The sequence below is a fragment of the Chiloscyllium plagiosum genome, unplaced genomic scaffold (assembly GCF_037043375.1).
Source record: "Chiloscyllium plagiosum isolate Xiang-an unplaced genomic scaffold, Cpla_swu_hap1 HiC_scaffold_6, whole genome shotgun sequence".
NCBI classification, from domain to species: Eukaryota; Metazoa; Chordata; class Chondrichthyes; order Orectolobiformes; family Hemiscylliidae; genus Chiloscyllium; species Chiloscyllium plagiosum.
The window spans coordinates 18,272,526-18,287,873 of record NW_028270144.1 but is presented as its reverse complement, the minus strand read 5'-3'; the positions used below and the strand labels follow the sequence as shown (position 1 = coordinate 18,287,873).

The following is a 15,348-nucleotide window of genomic DNA, read 5'->3' as shown; positions in this document are numbered from 1 at the left end:
CAACAACCACGACCACCTTCCTATGTGTCAGGTACGACTGTGGAGAGTTTGCCCCCTGACACCCATTGAATACAGTTTTGCTAGGGTTTCTCGGTGCCACATTCCATCAAATGCAACCTTGGATGTCAAGGTCTGTCACTCTCACCTCCCCTCTGAAATTCAGCTCTTTTGTCCATGTTGAACCAAGGCTGTAATGAGTTCAGGAGCTGAGTGGCCCTGGTGAAACCCAAACTTGGCATCATTGAGCACGTTATTGCTGAGCACGTGCTGTTGATAGTTGTACTGGTGACAACTCATTCAAAGAACCAGCAGAACGGGCTGAATGGTCTCCATCTGTGATTTGCTTTCTTTAAGATTGGATTAGATTAGATTACTTACAGTGTGGAAACAGGCCCTTCGGCCCAACAAGTCCACACCGAACCGCAACCCACCCAGACCCATTCCCCTACATTTACCCCTTCACCTAACACTACGGGCAATTTAGCATGGCCAATTCACCTAACCTGCACATGTTTGGACTGTGAGAGGAAACTGGAGCACCTGGAGGAAACCCACGCAGGCACAGGGAGCATGTGCAAACTCCACACAGTCAGTTGCCTGAGGCGGGATTTGAACCAGGGTCTCTGGCGCTGTGAGGCAGCAGTGCTAACCACTGTGCCACAGTATATATCTAAGTACTTTCTTTTAACAGCAATATCGAATTTGCATTCAGTACATTTAAAGACAGTACATTCTAGATTAAGCTAAAAGCTTAGTAAAGAGATTGTTCAGATTTCAGAATTGTGGGAAATAACAAGCAATGCAGTTGAAAGGGAAACTGTACATTTGGATTTCCAAAAGGCATAAGGATATCAAATCAACTATAGAAATTGCAGCTTGTGGTATAAGGGGGAATGCATGAGATGTTAGGTAGATAACAAGAAACAGAGTAAGGATAAATGGATTATTTTCAGGTTCACAGCAACCAACCAGTGGAGTGCCACAGGAATCTCTGCTGAGGCCTCAGCAATTTATAATTTATATCAATTACCTGCACAAAGGGATGGAATGCGTGGTTGCTAAATTTGCTGATGACACAAAAATTGGTAGGAAAGTAAGCTTCAAGAGGACAAAGGGATATAGACATATTAAGTCAGTGTGCAAAATTTGGCAGATGGAGTATAATGTGGGAAAATGTAAACTTCCCTCATTTGACAGGAAGCAGGGAATTTAATTGAATTGAATTTATTGTCACGTGTTACCGAGGCACAGTGAAAAGCTTTCTCTTGCGAGCAAAACAGGCAGCATACATAGAAAAACAGCATATTATCCAAGTGGAGAATGCAAAACTCCACAATACAGAGGGATTTAGATATCCTGGTACATAAATCACAATTTACAGAGACACTAAGCGATTGGAAAGGCAAATAGAATGAATATTGTCATTTATTAGAAGAGGCATGGATTACAAAAAAATAGTGACATGTTGCTGTAGCTACGCGACATTGGTGATAACAGATCTGGAGTACTGTGTACAGTTTTGATCCCCATAGTTAAAAAGATATAATTGCATTATAAGCGATGCAAACATCGCTTGACTGATTCCTGGGAAAAGGAAGTTTTCTTAAGAGGCAGGGATGTAGAGTGAGCCATTGGAGTTCCCAGGAATGAGAGAGGATCTTATTCAAGCCAAGTTGGTCTTGAGGGGACTTGTTGGGGTGAAAGCTAAGTGCGTGTATAAGACCATGAGACATATGAGCAGAAGCTGGCCATTCACCCCATTGAGTCTGCTCCACCATTCAATGAGATCATGGCTGATCTGATAATCCTCAACTCCATGCTCCTGCCTTTTCCCCATAACCCTGTGATTCCCTTAGTAATTACTAATCTGCCCATATCACCATTGAATCTAGTTAATTACCCAGCCTCCACAGTCCTCCATGGTAAAGAATTCCATTGAATCACTACTCGTTGAGGTCGGAAATGCTCCTGTCCTCTTGTCCCAGACTCTCCCATAAGGAGAAACAACCTTTCCAAATTGACCCCGTCAAGTCCCCTCAGAATCTTGAAAAAGGGCTTATGCCCGAAACATCGATTCTCCTGCTCCTTGGATGCTGCCTGACCTGCTGCGCTTTTCCAGCAACACATTTTTCAGTTCTTTCCCCTCAGAATCTTGTATGTTTCAATAAAGTTGCCTCTCATCCTAAGCTCCAATGAGTACAAGCTCCAACTCTCCTCACAAGACAGTCCCTCCACACCCAGAATTAGCCTTGTGAACCTTGTTTGGATTGCCTCCCCTCAAATGTCAATGCTTCTTTCCTTAGATAAGGGAGCAAAACTGTTCAGTTTTTCAGCTGTGGTCTGACCTGCTCCTTGCATAGCTTTTCAGCAAAATTTCCTGACTTTTACGCTCTATTTGCTTTGAAATCCTTTCCTGTTTGGAAGAGACTAGAATTGGCAGAGTCAACTTAAGGGGCCTCCTTTTAATTCAGAGGAAAAATATTTTCTCAGACACAGTCTTTAGTTTGTGAAATTCTCTTTCCCAGAAAGCAGTGGCGATCGGATTGTTGAATATTTTTAAGGATGCAATAGACAGATTTTTGATGGACAAGGGTGTCAAGAGTATTAGTGGGAGAAAGAGGAAAGAAAAGTTGAAGACACATTCAACTAGAATCTTATCAAATGATGGAGCAGGCTCAATGGGGCAGATTGGCTTGTTCCTGTCTCCCGCTTCCAATTCCTTTGTATGGATAAACATTTACTTGGATGGTTCAGTTGTAATAAAGACTGAGGAATCTGTCAAAAATGCATTGACCTTCACGTACTAAGTTATGGCAGTATAAAATGATGTTTCAGTTTGGAAGTTAAGACAGAGGATTTAAAAAAAAATTAACATGGGCATATATTGCAAGAAGATCACAACATCATAAAATGTATTTGGGGTAAACTAGACAAACACATTCAAATGCAAGGAATAGGAGGTTATGTTAATGAGATGTAGAAGGGCAAAAGCAGTTCACATAAAACATGAACATCAGCCTGGACCAGTTGGGCTGAATGGCCTGTTTCTGTGTTGTAAATCCTGTGTAATGCTGTATAATAACCAGAAGGAGGAGCTATAACATATCCGTTCAGATGCCTTTTCTGTGCAGAGTTTCATATTCTCCCCATGTCTGTGTGGGTTTCCTCCCACAGCTCAAAGATGTGTGGAAGAGGCAGGCTAAATTGCCCTAAAGTGTCCAGGGATGTGCAGGTTAGGTGGATTAGCCTTGGGGTTATAGGGCTTGGGCTGGGGTAGGATGCCCTTCCATCGGTTGGTGTGAACATGCTCAGCTGAACAGCCTGCTTCCACAATGTAGGGATTTTATGAATAACGGAGTTACTTTGCAGAATCAGAGAATTTTACAATTCAGAATTCAACAATTAAGCTCATTATGCCTGTGGCAGCATTTTGGAAGAACTGTCCAATTTTGTGGCACACTTTGGTTTTCTCGTCCATGCCCCTAAAATCTGCCCTCTCCCAATTGCCCTCCTCAAGTATGTGCACCTTTGGAAAGTTCCTGTAGAACCTGATTATGTAATTCTGCTAGTGCTTCTAGATCATAACAATTAGTGTGAAACAAGCTCTTCTCCTTTCATATGAGGTTCCATTATGAATTATTTTAAATTTGCAAGCTATGGTTACCAACTGACTTGACACTGAAAACAGTTTCTACCCACCAACTTAATCAAAACTCTTCATGAATTTGGTTAAAACATCACACAACACCAGGTTATAGTCCAACAGGTTTAAATGGAAGCATTGCTCCTTTATCAGATCAACCAACTGATGAAGGAGCGGCGCTCCAAAAGTTAGTGTTTCCAATTAAACCTGTTGAGCTATAGCCGGGTGTCGTGTGACTTTTAACTTTGTCCACCCTAGTCCAACACTGGCATTTCCGATTCATGCATTGGAACAGCACCATTACATTTCCCCTGGACCTTCTCTGCTCTCAGGAGAACAATCTTCAGTCCCTCCATTCCAATAAATCTCCTCTGCAAACTTGCCAGTGCCTTGTCATCCTTTTCTAAAATATGGTGGCCAGAATTGGACACAATATAGCAAGTGAGGCCTAATCTGTGACTTGAGAAACTAATTTCCAGTGAAGCTCAGTGCAGGCTGGAAGAACAGCCTCTCATTTTCTGCTCGAGAACCCTGCAGCCTTCAGGACTCAATACTAAATTCAATATTTTAGGGCTTGAACACTTTCTCCCCTCTACTTAGCCCAACCCCCACACACCAGGCCTTGTTATCACAGGGGCTGCTACCACACACAATTCATTGTCAGCCACTAAGCAGCTATTCGTTCTCCCAGGCTAACCTTTACCCACTTCTTTATTTGCCCAACTGTTTTTCTCTCTCTGGGTTCCATCGCTACCTTATTGCTTATTCCTTCCTCCTCCCCCTATATCTTTGAGCATAACCTTTTCCAAGCTACAATCAGTGCCGAGGAAGGGTCGCTGGACCCAAACGTTAACTCGCTTTGTCTCCACAGATGCTGCCTGACCTGCTGAATTTTTCCAGCTATTTTCTCTGTTAGTAATCTGAGAAAATTCACAATGATTCCCTAGTTCGACAACTATGGCAGCCATCATGTCAGGTAAAGCAGGGAATGCGAGTGACAGGGGAGATTAAAAGTTGAAAAGTGTGGCCCTGGAAAAGCATAGCAGGTCAGGTAGCATCTGAGGAGCAGGAGTGAAGGGCGTATGCACAAACATTGATTCTCCTGCTCCTTGGATGCTGCTTGATCTGCTGTGCTTTTCCAGTGCCACACTTTTTGACTCTGACCTCCAGCATCTGCAGTCCTCACCATCTCCTCAGGGAGATTTAAAACTGGTCGAAAGGCTGGACTGAAACCTGAGATGGCTCATAAATACCACGGGCCAAAGCAGAGGGAAAGAAAATAGATGATACATACAGAAATACTTGGAGTAGAATCATAGAGTCATAGAGATGTACAGCACGGAAACAGACCCTTCGGTCCAACACTTAGTTTGTTTTTTTTAGCACTACATTAACTGCCAATACAAGACCATAAGGCATAGGAGTACTATTAAGCCATTCAGCCCACTGAGTCTGTTCCACCATTCAATGAAACTATGGCTGATCTAGTATTTCCTCTATTCTACTTTGCTAGCTTTATTCCCATAACCCTCACTTCCTTTATTGATTCAACATGTCTATCTCAACTAGATTATACTTAACAACCCAACATCTATTTTAAAATTCCAAAAATTCACCACTTCTGGTTAAACAAAAATTCCTCCTCACCGAGTGACACAGTTTTGACATGGAGCTGCAGTAAATTGGGACATGTTCTTCCAATGGACTCAAGTATCCCACTGAAGTTGTGATATACCTTTCAGTAAAACCAAGAGCCTGGTCTGCCCTCTCAGTTAGATATAAAAGATCCCAGTCCATTATTTTGAAGGAGAAAATTGGGATTCTCCCCCATGTCAAGGGTTCCCATTTATCCATCAACCGATGTGAATGAAAACAAAATATCTGGTCATTTATCATATCAAATCAAGAGTGGAAACTGGAAATCTGAAATAAAATCATAGGAAACATCTGCAGGTGTCTAAGGAGAGAATAACAAGGCATTTCACTGGCATTTTGTCAGAACTTCTTTATTTCATCTACCTCATTGTGGGATCTTGATGAACATTGTGTGAAATGTCTGCAGTATTTTCCCACATTACTACAATAGCTACACTTCATGAAGCACTTCATTGGCTGTAACACTTTGAACATATGGAAAAGGGTAGAAGTAGGCCATTCAGCCCCATGAACCTGCTCCACATTCAATAAAATCAGAACTGGGCTTCTCAGGCATGTGAGGACTTGTCTAGCCTGATAGAAACCATCCTTGATTCTAAAGGACTGTCAAAAACTACAGCAATGATTGACCCGGAACTTTAAATCCAACTCCCATTATTGCCTTAGTATTGAAAATTCCATCAACCTCTCTTGTATTTAATGACTGAGCATCCACATCTCCTTCTCTGGATCGAGAATTCCAAAGAATCACAAATAGTTGAAGAACAAAATTTCTGCTCATCTCAGTCCAAAATGGCTGACCCTTTATCCTAAAACAGTGACTCATAGTTCTAGATTTTCAAGCATAGAGAAACAAACACTCAACATCTAAACATCCCCTAAGAATTTAATATGCTATCATAATGTCTCTGCTCCTTCTTCTACACTTTATAAATAAAGTGGCTACAAGACAGGTCAGAGGCTTAGAATCCAGCAGTAAGTGAGTCATCTCCTGACTTCTCAAAATCTGTCCACCATCCACAAGGTAAAAGTTGGGAGTTTGATGGAACACTCTCCTCTCCTAGATGAGTGCCGCTCCAACAACACTCAAGAAGCTTGACACTATCCAGGATAAAGCAGTCCGCTTGACTGACATCATATTCACAAACATCCATGCCAATGCTTAGTCGCAGCAGTGTGTAGCATCCAAAGGATGCACTGCAGAAATTCATCAAAGCTCCTTAGAAAGAATCTTCCAAACCCACATGCCCTTAATCTAAAAGGACAAAGGCATCAGTTACATGAGAACACTGCCATCTTCAAGCTCCCTCCCAAGCACCATCGTCCTGACTTGGAAATACATTGCTGATCCTTCACTGTCACTGGGTCAAAATCCTGGAATACCCTCCCAGTCATTGTAGCTCTACCTGCCGCACATGGACTGTAGCAGTTCAAGAAGACAGCTCACCATCACCGCCTCAAGGGCATCTAAAGACAGGCAATAAATGCTGTCTCAGTGATGCCCACATCCCATGAGTAAATAAAAATAAAAATGAGCAACCCTTTGAGATGATGCCCTCTAATCCTTTACTCTCCCACAGGGAGAAACAATCTCTGCACAATTACTAAATCCCATAAGAATCTTGTATATTTCAATAAGGTCGCCTCTCATTCATCTACATTTCAATGATTATAAGCCCCAGCCGCTCCTCATAAGACAGTCCCTCCATAGCCAAAGCCTAGTAGGACTAGCCTAGTGAACCTTCCTTGGATTGCCTCAATGTCAATCCATATTTCCTTAGATAAGGGACCAAAACTGTTCACAGTATTTCAGCTGTGGTCTGATTAGTGCCTTGTACAATATTGGCAAGTAAACAACAACTTTATCAGTCAAAGTATTGAGAACAGCAGTTGGGACATCATTTTATGGCTGTATCAGACATTGCTAAGACCACATTTGGAGTACTGCATACAATTCTGGTCATTCTGCTAAAGGAAACATGTTATTCAACTGGCAAGGGTGCAAAAAAAAGGTTTATAAGGAAGTTACTGAGACTGGAAAGGTTGAGTTAGAAAGGATAGGCTGGAACTTCCCCTGAGACGTGACCTTATGGAGATTTATAAAATCGTGAGGGGCATAGATAGGGAGGCCATGGAGGGATTTGAAAACAAGAAAAACTAAGGATTCAAATCAGAATGTAGCTAGACTGGGCCCAATACAAGACCATGAGCACAGGAGAAACGAGTGAGTGAGACATCTGAAACGTTGGGACACAGGGAGCAGTTTTGGATGAACACATGCTTATGGAGGACATGAGGCTGGGCAGGAGAACATTTGGAGACTTTTATACCGAAATATATGTCAGACCTCCACCACAAATGTAACTTACCGGCTTGTTGATCCACAAAATATCAGCATTGTCTGTAAGCATCTCATCAGGTCCAAAGTCTGTAACAGGCTGACTCTCCACTCTTGAACTTTGCTTCCGTTTCAACATCTTTGAAATCAAGATTTCAAGAAAAGAATTCTGTCAACATAAAAATAATAGTCAGGCAAATACAATAGCCCAAAGCTTCTGGTCTCCAGATCATCAGAGACCAGATGTAAGATCAGAGATATTTTGCTGCGTTGGAGTCAGAGATATTAGACAGTCTCTACAATAACTGCACAAAGGCCAGTATTCCATCACCAAGTCACCCTTTATTTATATGGGCACAGTACACGGACTCTGACTAGCCAGCTCAGAGCCGGTCCCTAGAATGAGGAGACTGTCTGAATCTCCTGTTTATTTTTTTGTTTGACACTGATCCAGCTCTCTCAGAGCCAGCCATCAGCCTAAAACTCCTTTTTTTTCTACAGAGGCCGGTATCCCATCACCACTCCTGTTTAACTTTTTTAAAAACTTTTTTTCTTTTTTTTGCTGTACCCCCACACTACCGTCTAACAGCGGTACTGCTTATTTTTCTCCCAGCACTCATGTTGTGTGTGCAGGTGTGAGACACAGTGAAAGGCACAAGGAATCTCCTTTTTGTTAATGCTTCCAGTGATAAGAAACTTCAGTTATGAAGCTGGACTGGAAAAGTTGGGACTGTTTTCCCCGGAGAAGGTCAGGATAAGAAGTGATATGACAGATGAACTAACTCCACAGAGGCCAGGATGCCGTCACCAAGTCATCCTTTATTCACATGTGGAAAGTCATTGAAAGACACTGATCCAGTTCCCTCAGAGCCAGCTCCCAGGGTGAACAGAATCTCTGACACTCCTGTTTATTTATTTTTCCCCACACCCATGTTGTGTGTGTGCAGATGTGAGACACAGTGAAAGACACAAGGAATCTCCTGTTTTTTTTTTACGCCACAGAGGCCAGTATCCCATCACCAAGCTACCCTTAATTTACATGTGGAGAGTCCTTGACACTGATCCAGTTCCCTCAGAGCCAGCTCTCAGGGTGAACAGAACCTCTGACACTCCTGTTTATTTTTTCCCCAGCACCCATGTGTGTGTGCAGGTGTGAGAGACAGTGAAAGACACAAGGAATCTCCTGTTTATCTCTGTCAGACAGAGCTCCCTGATTGGCCCCAGGGTAACAACCCCAATCGAAGATCTCATAGTCGATAAGATCCACTTGGTACTTGCTGCAAACACTACAGTTTCATTGTACTTACCTGGATAGCTGAAAACATCAAGAGAGAAAAAAAACTAGCCTAACTATTGGTTAGCTCCAGAACCAAACCCCCTCAGTGACTCTTACTGAACTCCAATATTCCCCACCCCAAAGAGCCCCTCCCCCAGTTTCTATCTCACCCTTCAGCTTATTCTGGAATGTCACTTATTCACAATATGTACCCATGACCTGAACAAAAGGTCCATGTGGAAGGTTGCTAAATTTGCTGATGACATGAAGTAACATAAAAATAGGACAAAGTGTCTGCAAAGAAATCTAGAACGGTTTGCTGATTCAGCAAAAATATAGCGGCTGGGAGCATAACATAACAAAATCTGTACTTGTCCACTTTGCCAGGAAGACTAAAAGGGAAGTTACATTTAACCAATCTACCTCAGTTCTATGAGGACATTGGATGTGCTGTGAACAGGGGGAACCAATGGATGTACTGTAATTAATACATACAATTTATATGAATGACATGGATGATGACATGGAAGGTGTTTGCCAAATTTGCTGATGACACAAAGGTAAGTAGAAAATGTAGATGCGACAATGAAGAAGGCAGAATAACACCTTTTCTTTTTCAGGCTGCTTAGGAAGTTTGGTATGTCCACAACGCCCCTCACCAACTTTTACAGGTGCACCATTGAAAGCATACTGTCTGGGTGCATAACAGCCTGGTATGGCAACTGCTCTGCCCAGGACCATAAGAAACTACAGAAGGTGGTGTGCACTGCCCAGACCATCATGGAAGCCAACCTCCCATCCATGGACTCCATTTACATGGATCCCTGCTGCGGAAAGGCTGCCAACATCATCAAAGACCCATTGCATCCCAGTAATGATCTCCTACAATTTCTTCCGTGTGTAAGCTCTTCCGTCAGGCAGAAGAATCCTGAACACACACACACACACACACACACACGCTCAGGAGCAGCTTCATCCCGCCCATTATTAGATTGATGAACGGACTCTCCAAAATATTGTTGAGCTTGCTAATGTTGATTTTGCCTAGTGCATATCCTGAGCAATGTAACCTGTCTGCCTCTGAATGTTTTTTTCATCCTATGATCTGCATGTGCTGCTCATAAGCAAAGCTTTTCACTCCACTTAGGTACACGTGACAATAAATAAATCACATCAAATTCAAATCAAAAGTAAGTTGTGAAGTTGACAAGATTACTAGAAGATATACAATAGACAGAGTTAAAGGAGTAAGCAAAGATATAACAAATGGAGTACAATGTGGGTAAATATGAAATTGTCAATTTTGGCAGGAAAAAAAAATCAGATGATCTAAACGGCAATAAATTGCAAAGCTTTGAGATATGGAAGGATCTGGGTCACTTAATACATGAAGTATAAAAGACTAGAATATCAGGCAGTGCAAGTAATTAGGAATGGAATTATCATTTATTGTTACGAATGGAACATAAAATTAGGCACATTATGCTTCAGTTACATGGGTTTTGGTGAGACCATATCTGAACTGCTCTGTACAATATCAGTATCTTTATTTAAGGAAGGATTTAAATGCAGTGGAGGCAGTTCAGAGAAGGCTTAGATTAGATTCCCTACAGTATGGAAATAGGCCCTTCGGCCCAACAAGTCCATACTGACCCTCCAAAGAGTAACCCACCCAGACTCATTCCTCTACCCTATATTTACCCCGATTAATGCATCTCACACTATGGACAATTTAGCATGGCCAATTCACCTGATCTGCGCATCTTTTTGGATTGTGGGAGGAAACCAGAGCACACCCAGGCAGACACAGGGAGAATGTGCAAACTTCACACAGTCACCAGAGGCGGGAATTGAACCCGGATCCCTGGCACTGTGAGGCAGCAGTGCTAACCACTGAGCCACCGTGCTGCCTAAAATGGAATATTGGAATAATACTTGGAATACGTCGGTTTTTTATCAGGAAAGGTTGGACAGACTAAGCTTATATCCGGTGAAGTTTGGAGGTCTAACTTGATTAAACCCTACTAGATCCTGATCTATCCTGACAGGGTAACTGTGGAAAGGATGTTTCACCTTATGGTACAATCTAGAACTAGGGGGTCAGTGTTTAAAAAATGAAGGTCCATTTATTTGAAACTAATGAAGCAAAACTTTCTGTCAGGGGATTTAAGTGTCTTTGGAACTCTCTTCCTGAAAGGTGTTGGAAGAAGAGTCCTTGAATATTTTTAACAATTAGGTGTACAGATTATTTGTAAGCAAGGGGTTGAGTGGTTATCAGGGGAGGTAGGAATGTGGGTTTGAGATTATAATCCACCAAATCTAATGAATTCGTGAAGAAGGCTTGAAAGGCTAAATATATAGCATCTTTAACATGGTGAAACCTTGTCTTTTGATTGGAGAAAATATACATTGATGAAAATATTTTGTCAAATATTTTCATCACACACTCATTCGGACAATGCTCAAGAATGTCAATTTAAAAAGGGAAAACCTTTTATACTGTAAGTGAAGTGAGTGCTGATTAATTGACAAGTGGACTCCAGCTGGCTAAGATGCTTTATCAAAGCTTGGCAGTTAACTGTAAATCATCATCTACCTGGTGCATTCTGCCTGGTAAAGCCTCTACCGATCGCATTCCACTTGCCAGCCAATCAACATGCTATACTCATGCAGTATAAAAACGTTGTTCCACTTTACATTGGCATTTCTTGCAGATTATCCTAACAAGTGCAAGATGAAAAGCCTTAGAAAAGGGTGCCTTTTTCAGGAGGAGTAAAACATTTAGGCATCTCACAGGAGAGGTATCAAACAAAATTTAAAAGTGAGCCTCATAAAGTTGGATTCGGATAAGTGACCAAAAACTTGACAGCCGAAGGTGTTGTCACTGATGGCTCAGCGATTTAGAATTCAAGATGCACAAGAGGTCAGAACTGCAGGAACAGTGTGTTCTGAAGGGCTTTATGGGCAAAAAAGGGCAAGACAGAGCTAGGAAGGGGTGACACCACAAACGGATCTGGAAACAAGGATAAGGAATTAATATTGTGACACTGCTGCATTGGCATCCTAAAGGGGTGATGGGTGAACAAGGCTTGGGGTGAGTTAGGATAGAGGCAGCAGAGTTTGAAGAAGCTGAAGATCTGGGAGGACAGAATGTGGGAGGGTAGTCTGAGAGAGGTTTAGGATGACCAAGTCTGGAGATCACAAAATCTCAACAGATCAATTTTGGCATTCCATCTATTTCCACAAGAGTACATGAATTAAAATGACTTCTCTTGATAGCTAGTTCAGAGCAGAAAAAACATGGAGCTTTGTATGAAGAAAATAAATCCCATACTCCAAAAAAATTCTATTTATACTGACTGAAGACCCAACCTCTTTTTTTAATGTAGGTGCAAAAGGATGTCAAATTATTACACTGATGAATGTGCAAACGATCTAATTTGCGAACGACACCTAAAGTAAACAGCTTTCCTTCGGCCTGATTTAAACCTATCCTCACTTGCTTTAAATGATGCAACCATGGCAACGGCCCTTTAAATCTGAGCATCTCCAACGGCAAATTCACCTTTTGTCATCTGCATTCGCAATGCTGCAGCCTTTAACGGCTTTTGCACCGATTTCAACAAAAAGCATCGCAGTTTGAAAAAAAAAGGACCAACCTTCTGTCTGATCTTGTGCAATCTCCCAGAGATTTATTTGGAAGGTTTCAATTTGACACTAAATCCAGTGCAAAGACAAGAATCCCTTCAAATGAAATTGACCTGAAACAGCAGGATGACACTGTCACTCGCCACTTGCTTTCCGATTAACGCCCTGAACGCGGTTTTAAACAAAAACAACAGCAAAAAAAAAGGCTGCTTGAAATTCTGCAATTTTTTTTTCCTCCACTAATTCTATTAGCGACCTTGGTACCGGAAGTGCAGAGCCTTCTACTGGGAGGAGGTGGGACTTCCGATGAAAGCAGGTGAAAGTGCCAGAAACTCACCTGGTGCTGCTCCCAAATCTGTAGAAGGTTGAGTTTGAGGGCCCCTTCTGGGGCAGCATGAGTGAGCCGGGAGGTCTGGGTTCAACCCTTCCCTGCTCCAGAGATGTGTAATAACATCTCTGAACAATTTAGTTTAAAAGTATCTGTGAAAGTTTGAGGTGGCACCTACTGGTGACCCACCCAACAGTGTTCCCTTTATAAAAGAGCACAACTAATAGACAATTTAATCAGAGCATAAAATTTATACATTGAGTATAAGATTAGTGCCAAAAGACCCCTACCTATAAGACTGTTTACTTTTGAGGAGAAAGTGAGGTCTGCAGATGCTGGAGATCAAAGTTGAAACTTTATTGCTGGAACAGCACAGCAATAAAGTTTCAACTGTTTACTTTTGACCACAATAACTTGTATGCTGAAATGCATTATCTGTTAGGATGGTGGAAATGTATGTTTAGAATTACAATTGCGCCCCTTAAATATGTCTAGACTATTCCCCGCAGTCACTCTCTGTGGTGACAAGTTCCACATTCTTGCCACTCTGCAAACAATTTCTACTGAAAGCCTAATGGATGTGTTACTGGAAAACTTCACAAATTGATGCAAGGACTCAGAAAATCTGGTTGATTGTCTATTTCATACGTATGCAGGGAGAGCCAGTCTTATTACTGTGAAATGTAAGTAACTCTGGTGTGTTACAGACACTTTTAAACTTTATGCCAACCATTACAACATACATATTATAATTTAAACTCTTCTCTGTCCAGATTCCTGATCTGCTGTTTACTCACAGTTTGTTTTTAACATTCACTCGTGGGATGTAGACATCTCTGGCTGGGCCAGCATTTATTGCCTGTCCCCAGTTGCCCTTGAGAAGGTGAGCTACCTTCTTGAACCACTGCAGTACATTTGGTGCAGGTACACCTACAATGTTGTTAGGGAGGAAGACCTGGGAGTTTGATCAAGCAGCATTAAAGATATAGCGATGTATTTCAAAGTCAGAATGGTATAAGACCTGGAGGAAACTTGCAAGTGGTGGTGCTCCCATATATTTGCTGCTTTTGTCCTTCTAGATGGAAGTAGTCATGGAAGGTGGTGTCTAAGGATGTTTGGTGAATGTCTTCAATGCTTCTTGTAGCTTATACACACTGCTGCTACTGAGCATTTGTGGCGGATGTTGTGCCATTCAAGTGAGCTGCTTAGACCTGGATGGTGTCAAGCTTCTTGAGATTTGTTGGGGGTGCATTCATCCGGGTTAAAGGGGAATAACCCATGATACTCCTGACTTATACCTTACTGATAGCGGACAGGCTTTTGCAAGTCAGGAGCCCAAGCTTATGACCCGCTGTTGTAGCCATTACACTTACATTGGCTTGTCCAGTTCAGGTTCTCATCAATAGTAACCCTCGGGATGTTGATAGTGCAGCATTCAGCAGTAGCGACACTATTGATTGTCAAGGAGTGATGGCTAGGTTGTCTATTATTGGAGACAGCCATTGCCTGGCATTAGTGTAGCGTGAATGTTACTTTCCATTTTCAGCCTAAATCTGGATATTGTCCAGAGCTTGTTATATTTGGATGTAGTCTGCTTCTGTATCTGAGAAGTTGCAAATGGTGCTGAACATTGTGCAATTGTCTTTGAATATCCCCACTTCTGCTTTTATGATGGAGGGCAGGTCTTTGATGAAGCAGCTGAAAATGTTTGGGCTGAGGACACCACCCTGAGGAATCTCTGCAGGAACTGAGATGACTGATCTATAACAATCACAATCATCTTCCTTTGTGCCAGGTTTCACTCCAACCAGTGGAGAATTTTCCCCCGATTCCCATTGAATTCAGTTTTGTTAAGGCTCTTTGATGCCACACTTGGTCAACTGTGGCCTTGATATCAAGAGCCATCAGTGTCACATCATATCTGGAATTCAGCTCCTTTGTCCATGTTTGAAGCAAAATTACAATGAAATCAGGAGCTTAGTGGCATAATCCAAACTGTGGGCATCTGCGGGCAGGTGCTGCTTTATTGGTGATACCTTCCATCACTGCACCAATGATCGAGAGTAGACTGGTGGGGCGATAATTGGCCAGGTTGGATTTGTAATGCTTTTTGTATACAGGGCCTACCTGGGCAATTTTCCACATTATCAGGTAGATGCCGGTGTTGTTGCTTTACTTGAACAGCTTGGCTATGGGCGCAGCAGGTACTGCAGCACAAGTCCACAGTGATGAGAATTGGGACAAATGGGACTTTTTCTGGTTGGGAAGAAGCAACTAGCCGGGTACCATATGGTTTGGTCCTTGGCTCCCCTGAACACACGCACCAGCCGGTTTCGAAACAGTTTCTACCCTACTGTTGTTAAAATACTGAATACACTCACAAACTCTTAAAATTTGCCTGTACTTGTATTTTTGTTTTTGCCGCTGCTACCTATTATTTACTTATCGATGCTACTTAA

At 42.1% G+C, this 15,348-nt stretch overlaps 1 protein-coding gene across 4 annotated transcripts in view; it reads right to left on the bottom strand.

Annotated features, from left to right (window-relative positions):
- The window catches only part of nalcn (sodium leak channel, non-selective), a 296,924-nt gene extending 284,153 nt beyond the window's left edge, over nucleotides 1-12,771 (bottom strand). For all 4 annotated transcript variants that reach the window (XM_087987922.1, XM_043691273.2, XM_043691274.2 and 1 more), the window contains exons 1-2: nucleotides 12,573-12,771; nucleotides 7,669-7,806 (exon numbers count right to left, since the gene is read on the bottom strand). In XM_087987922.1, the coding sequence (XP_087844048.1) occupies nucleotides 7,669-7,776 (108 nt within the window). In that variant the 5' untranslated portion in view covers nucleotides 7,777-7,806; nucleotides 12,573-12,771. The remainder of the gene's footprint in view (nucleotides 1-7,668; nucleotides 7,807-12,572) is intronic.
- Between the last annotated feature and the right edge of the window lie 2,577 nt (nucleotides 12,772-15,348).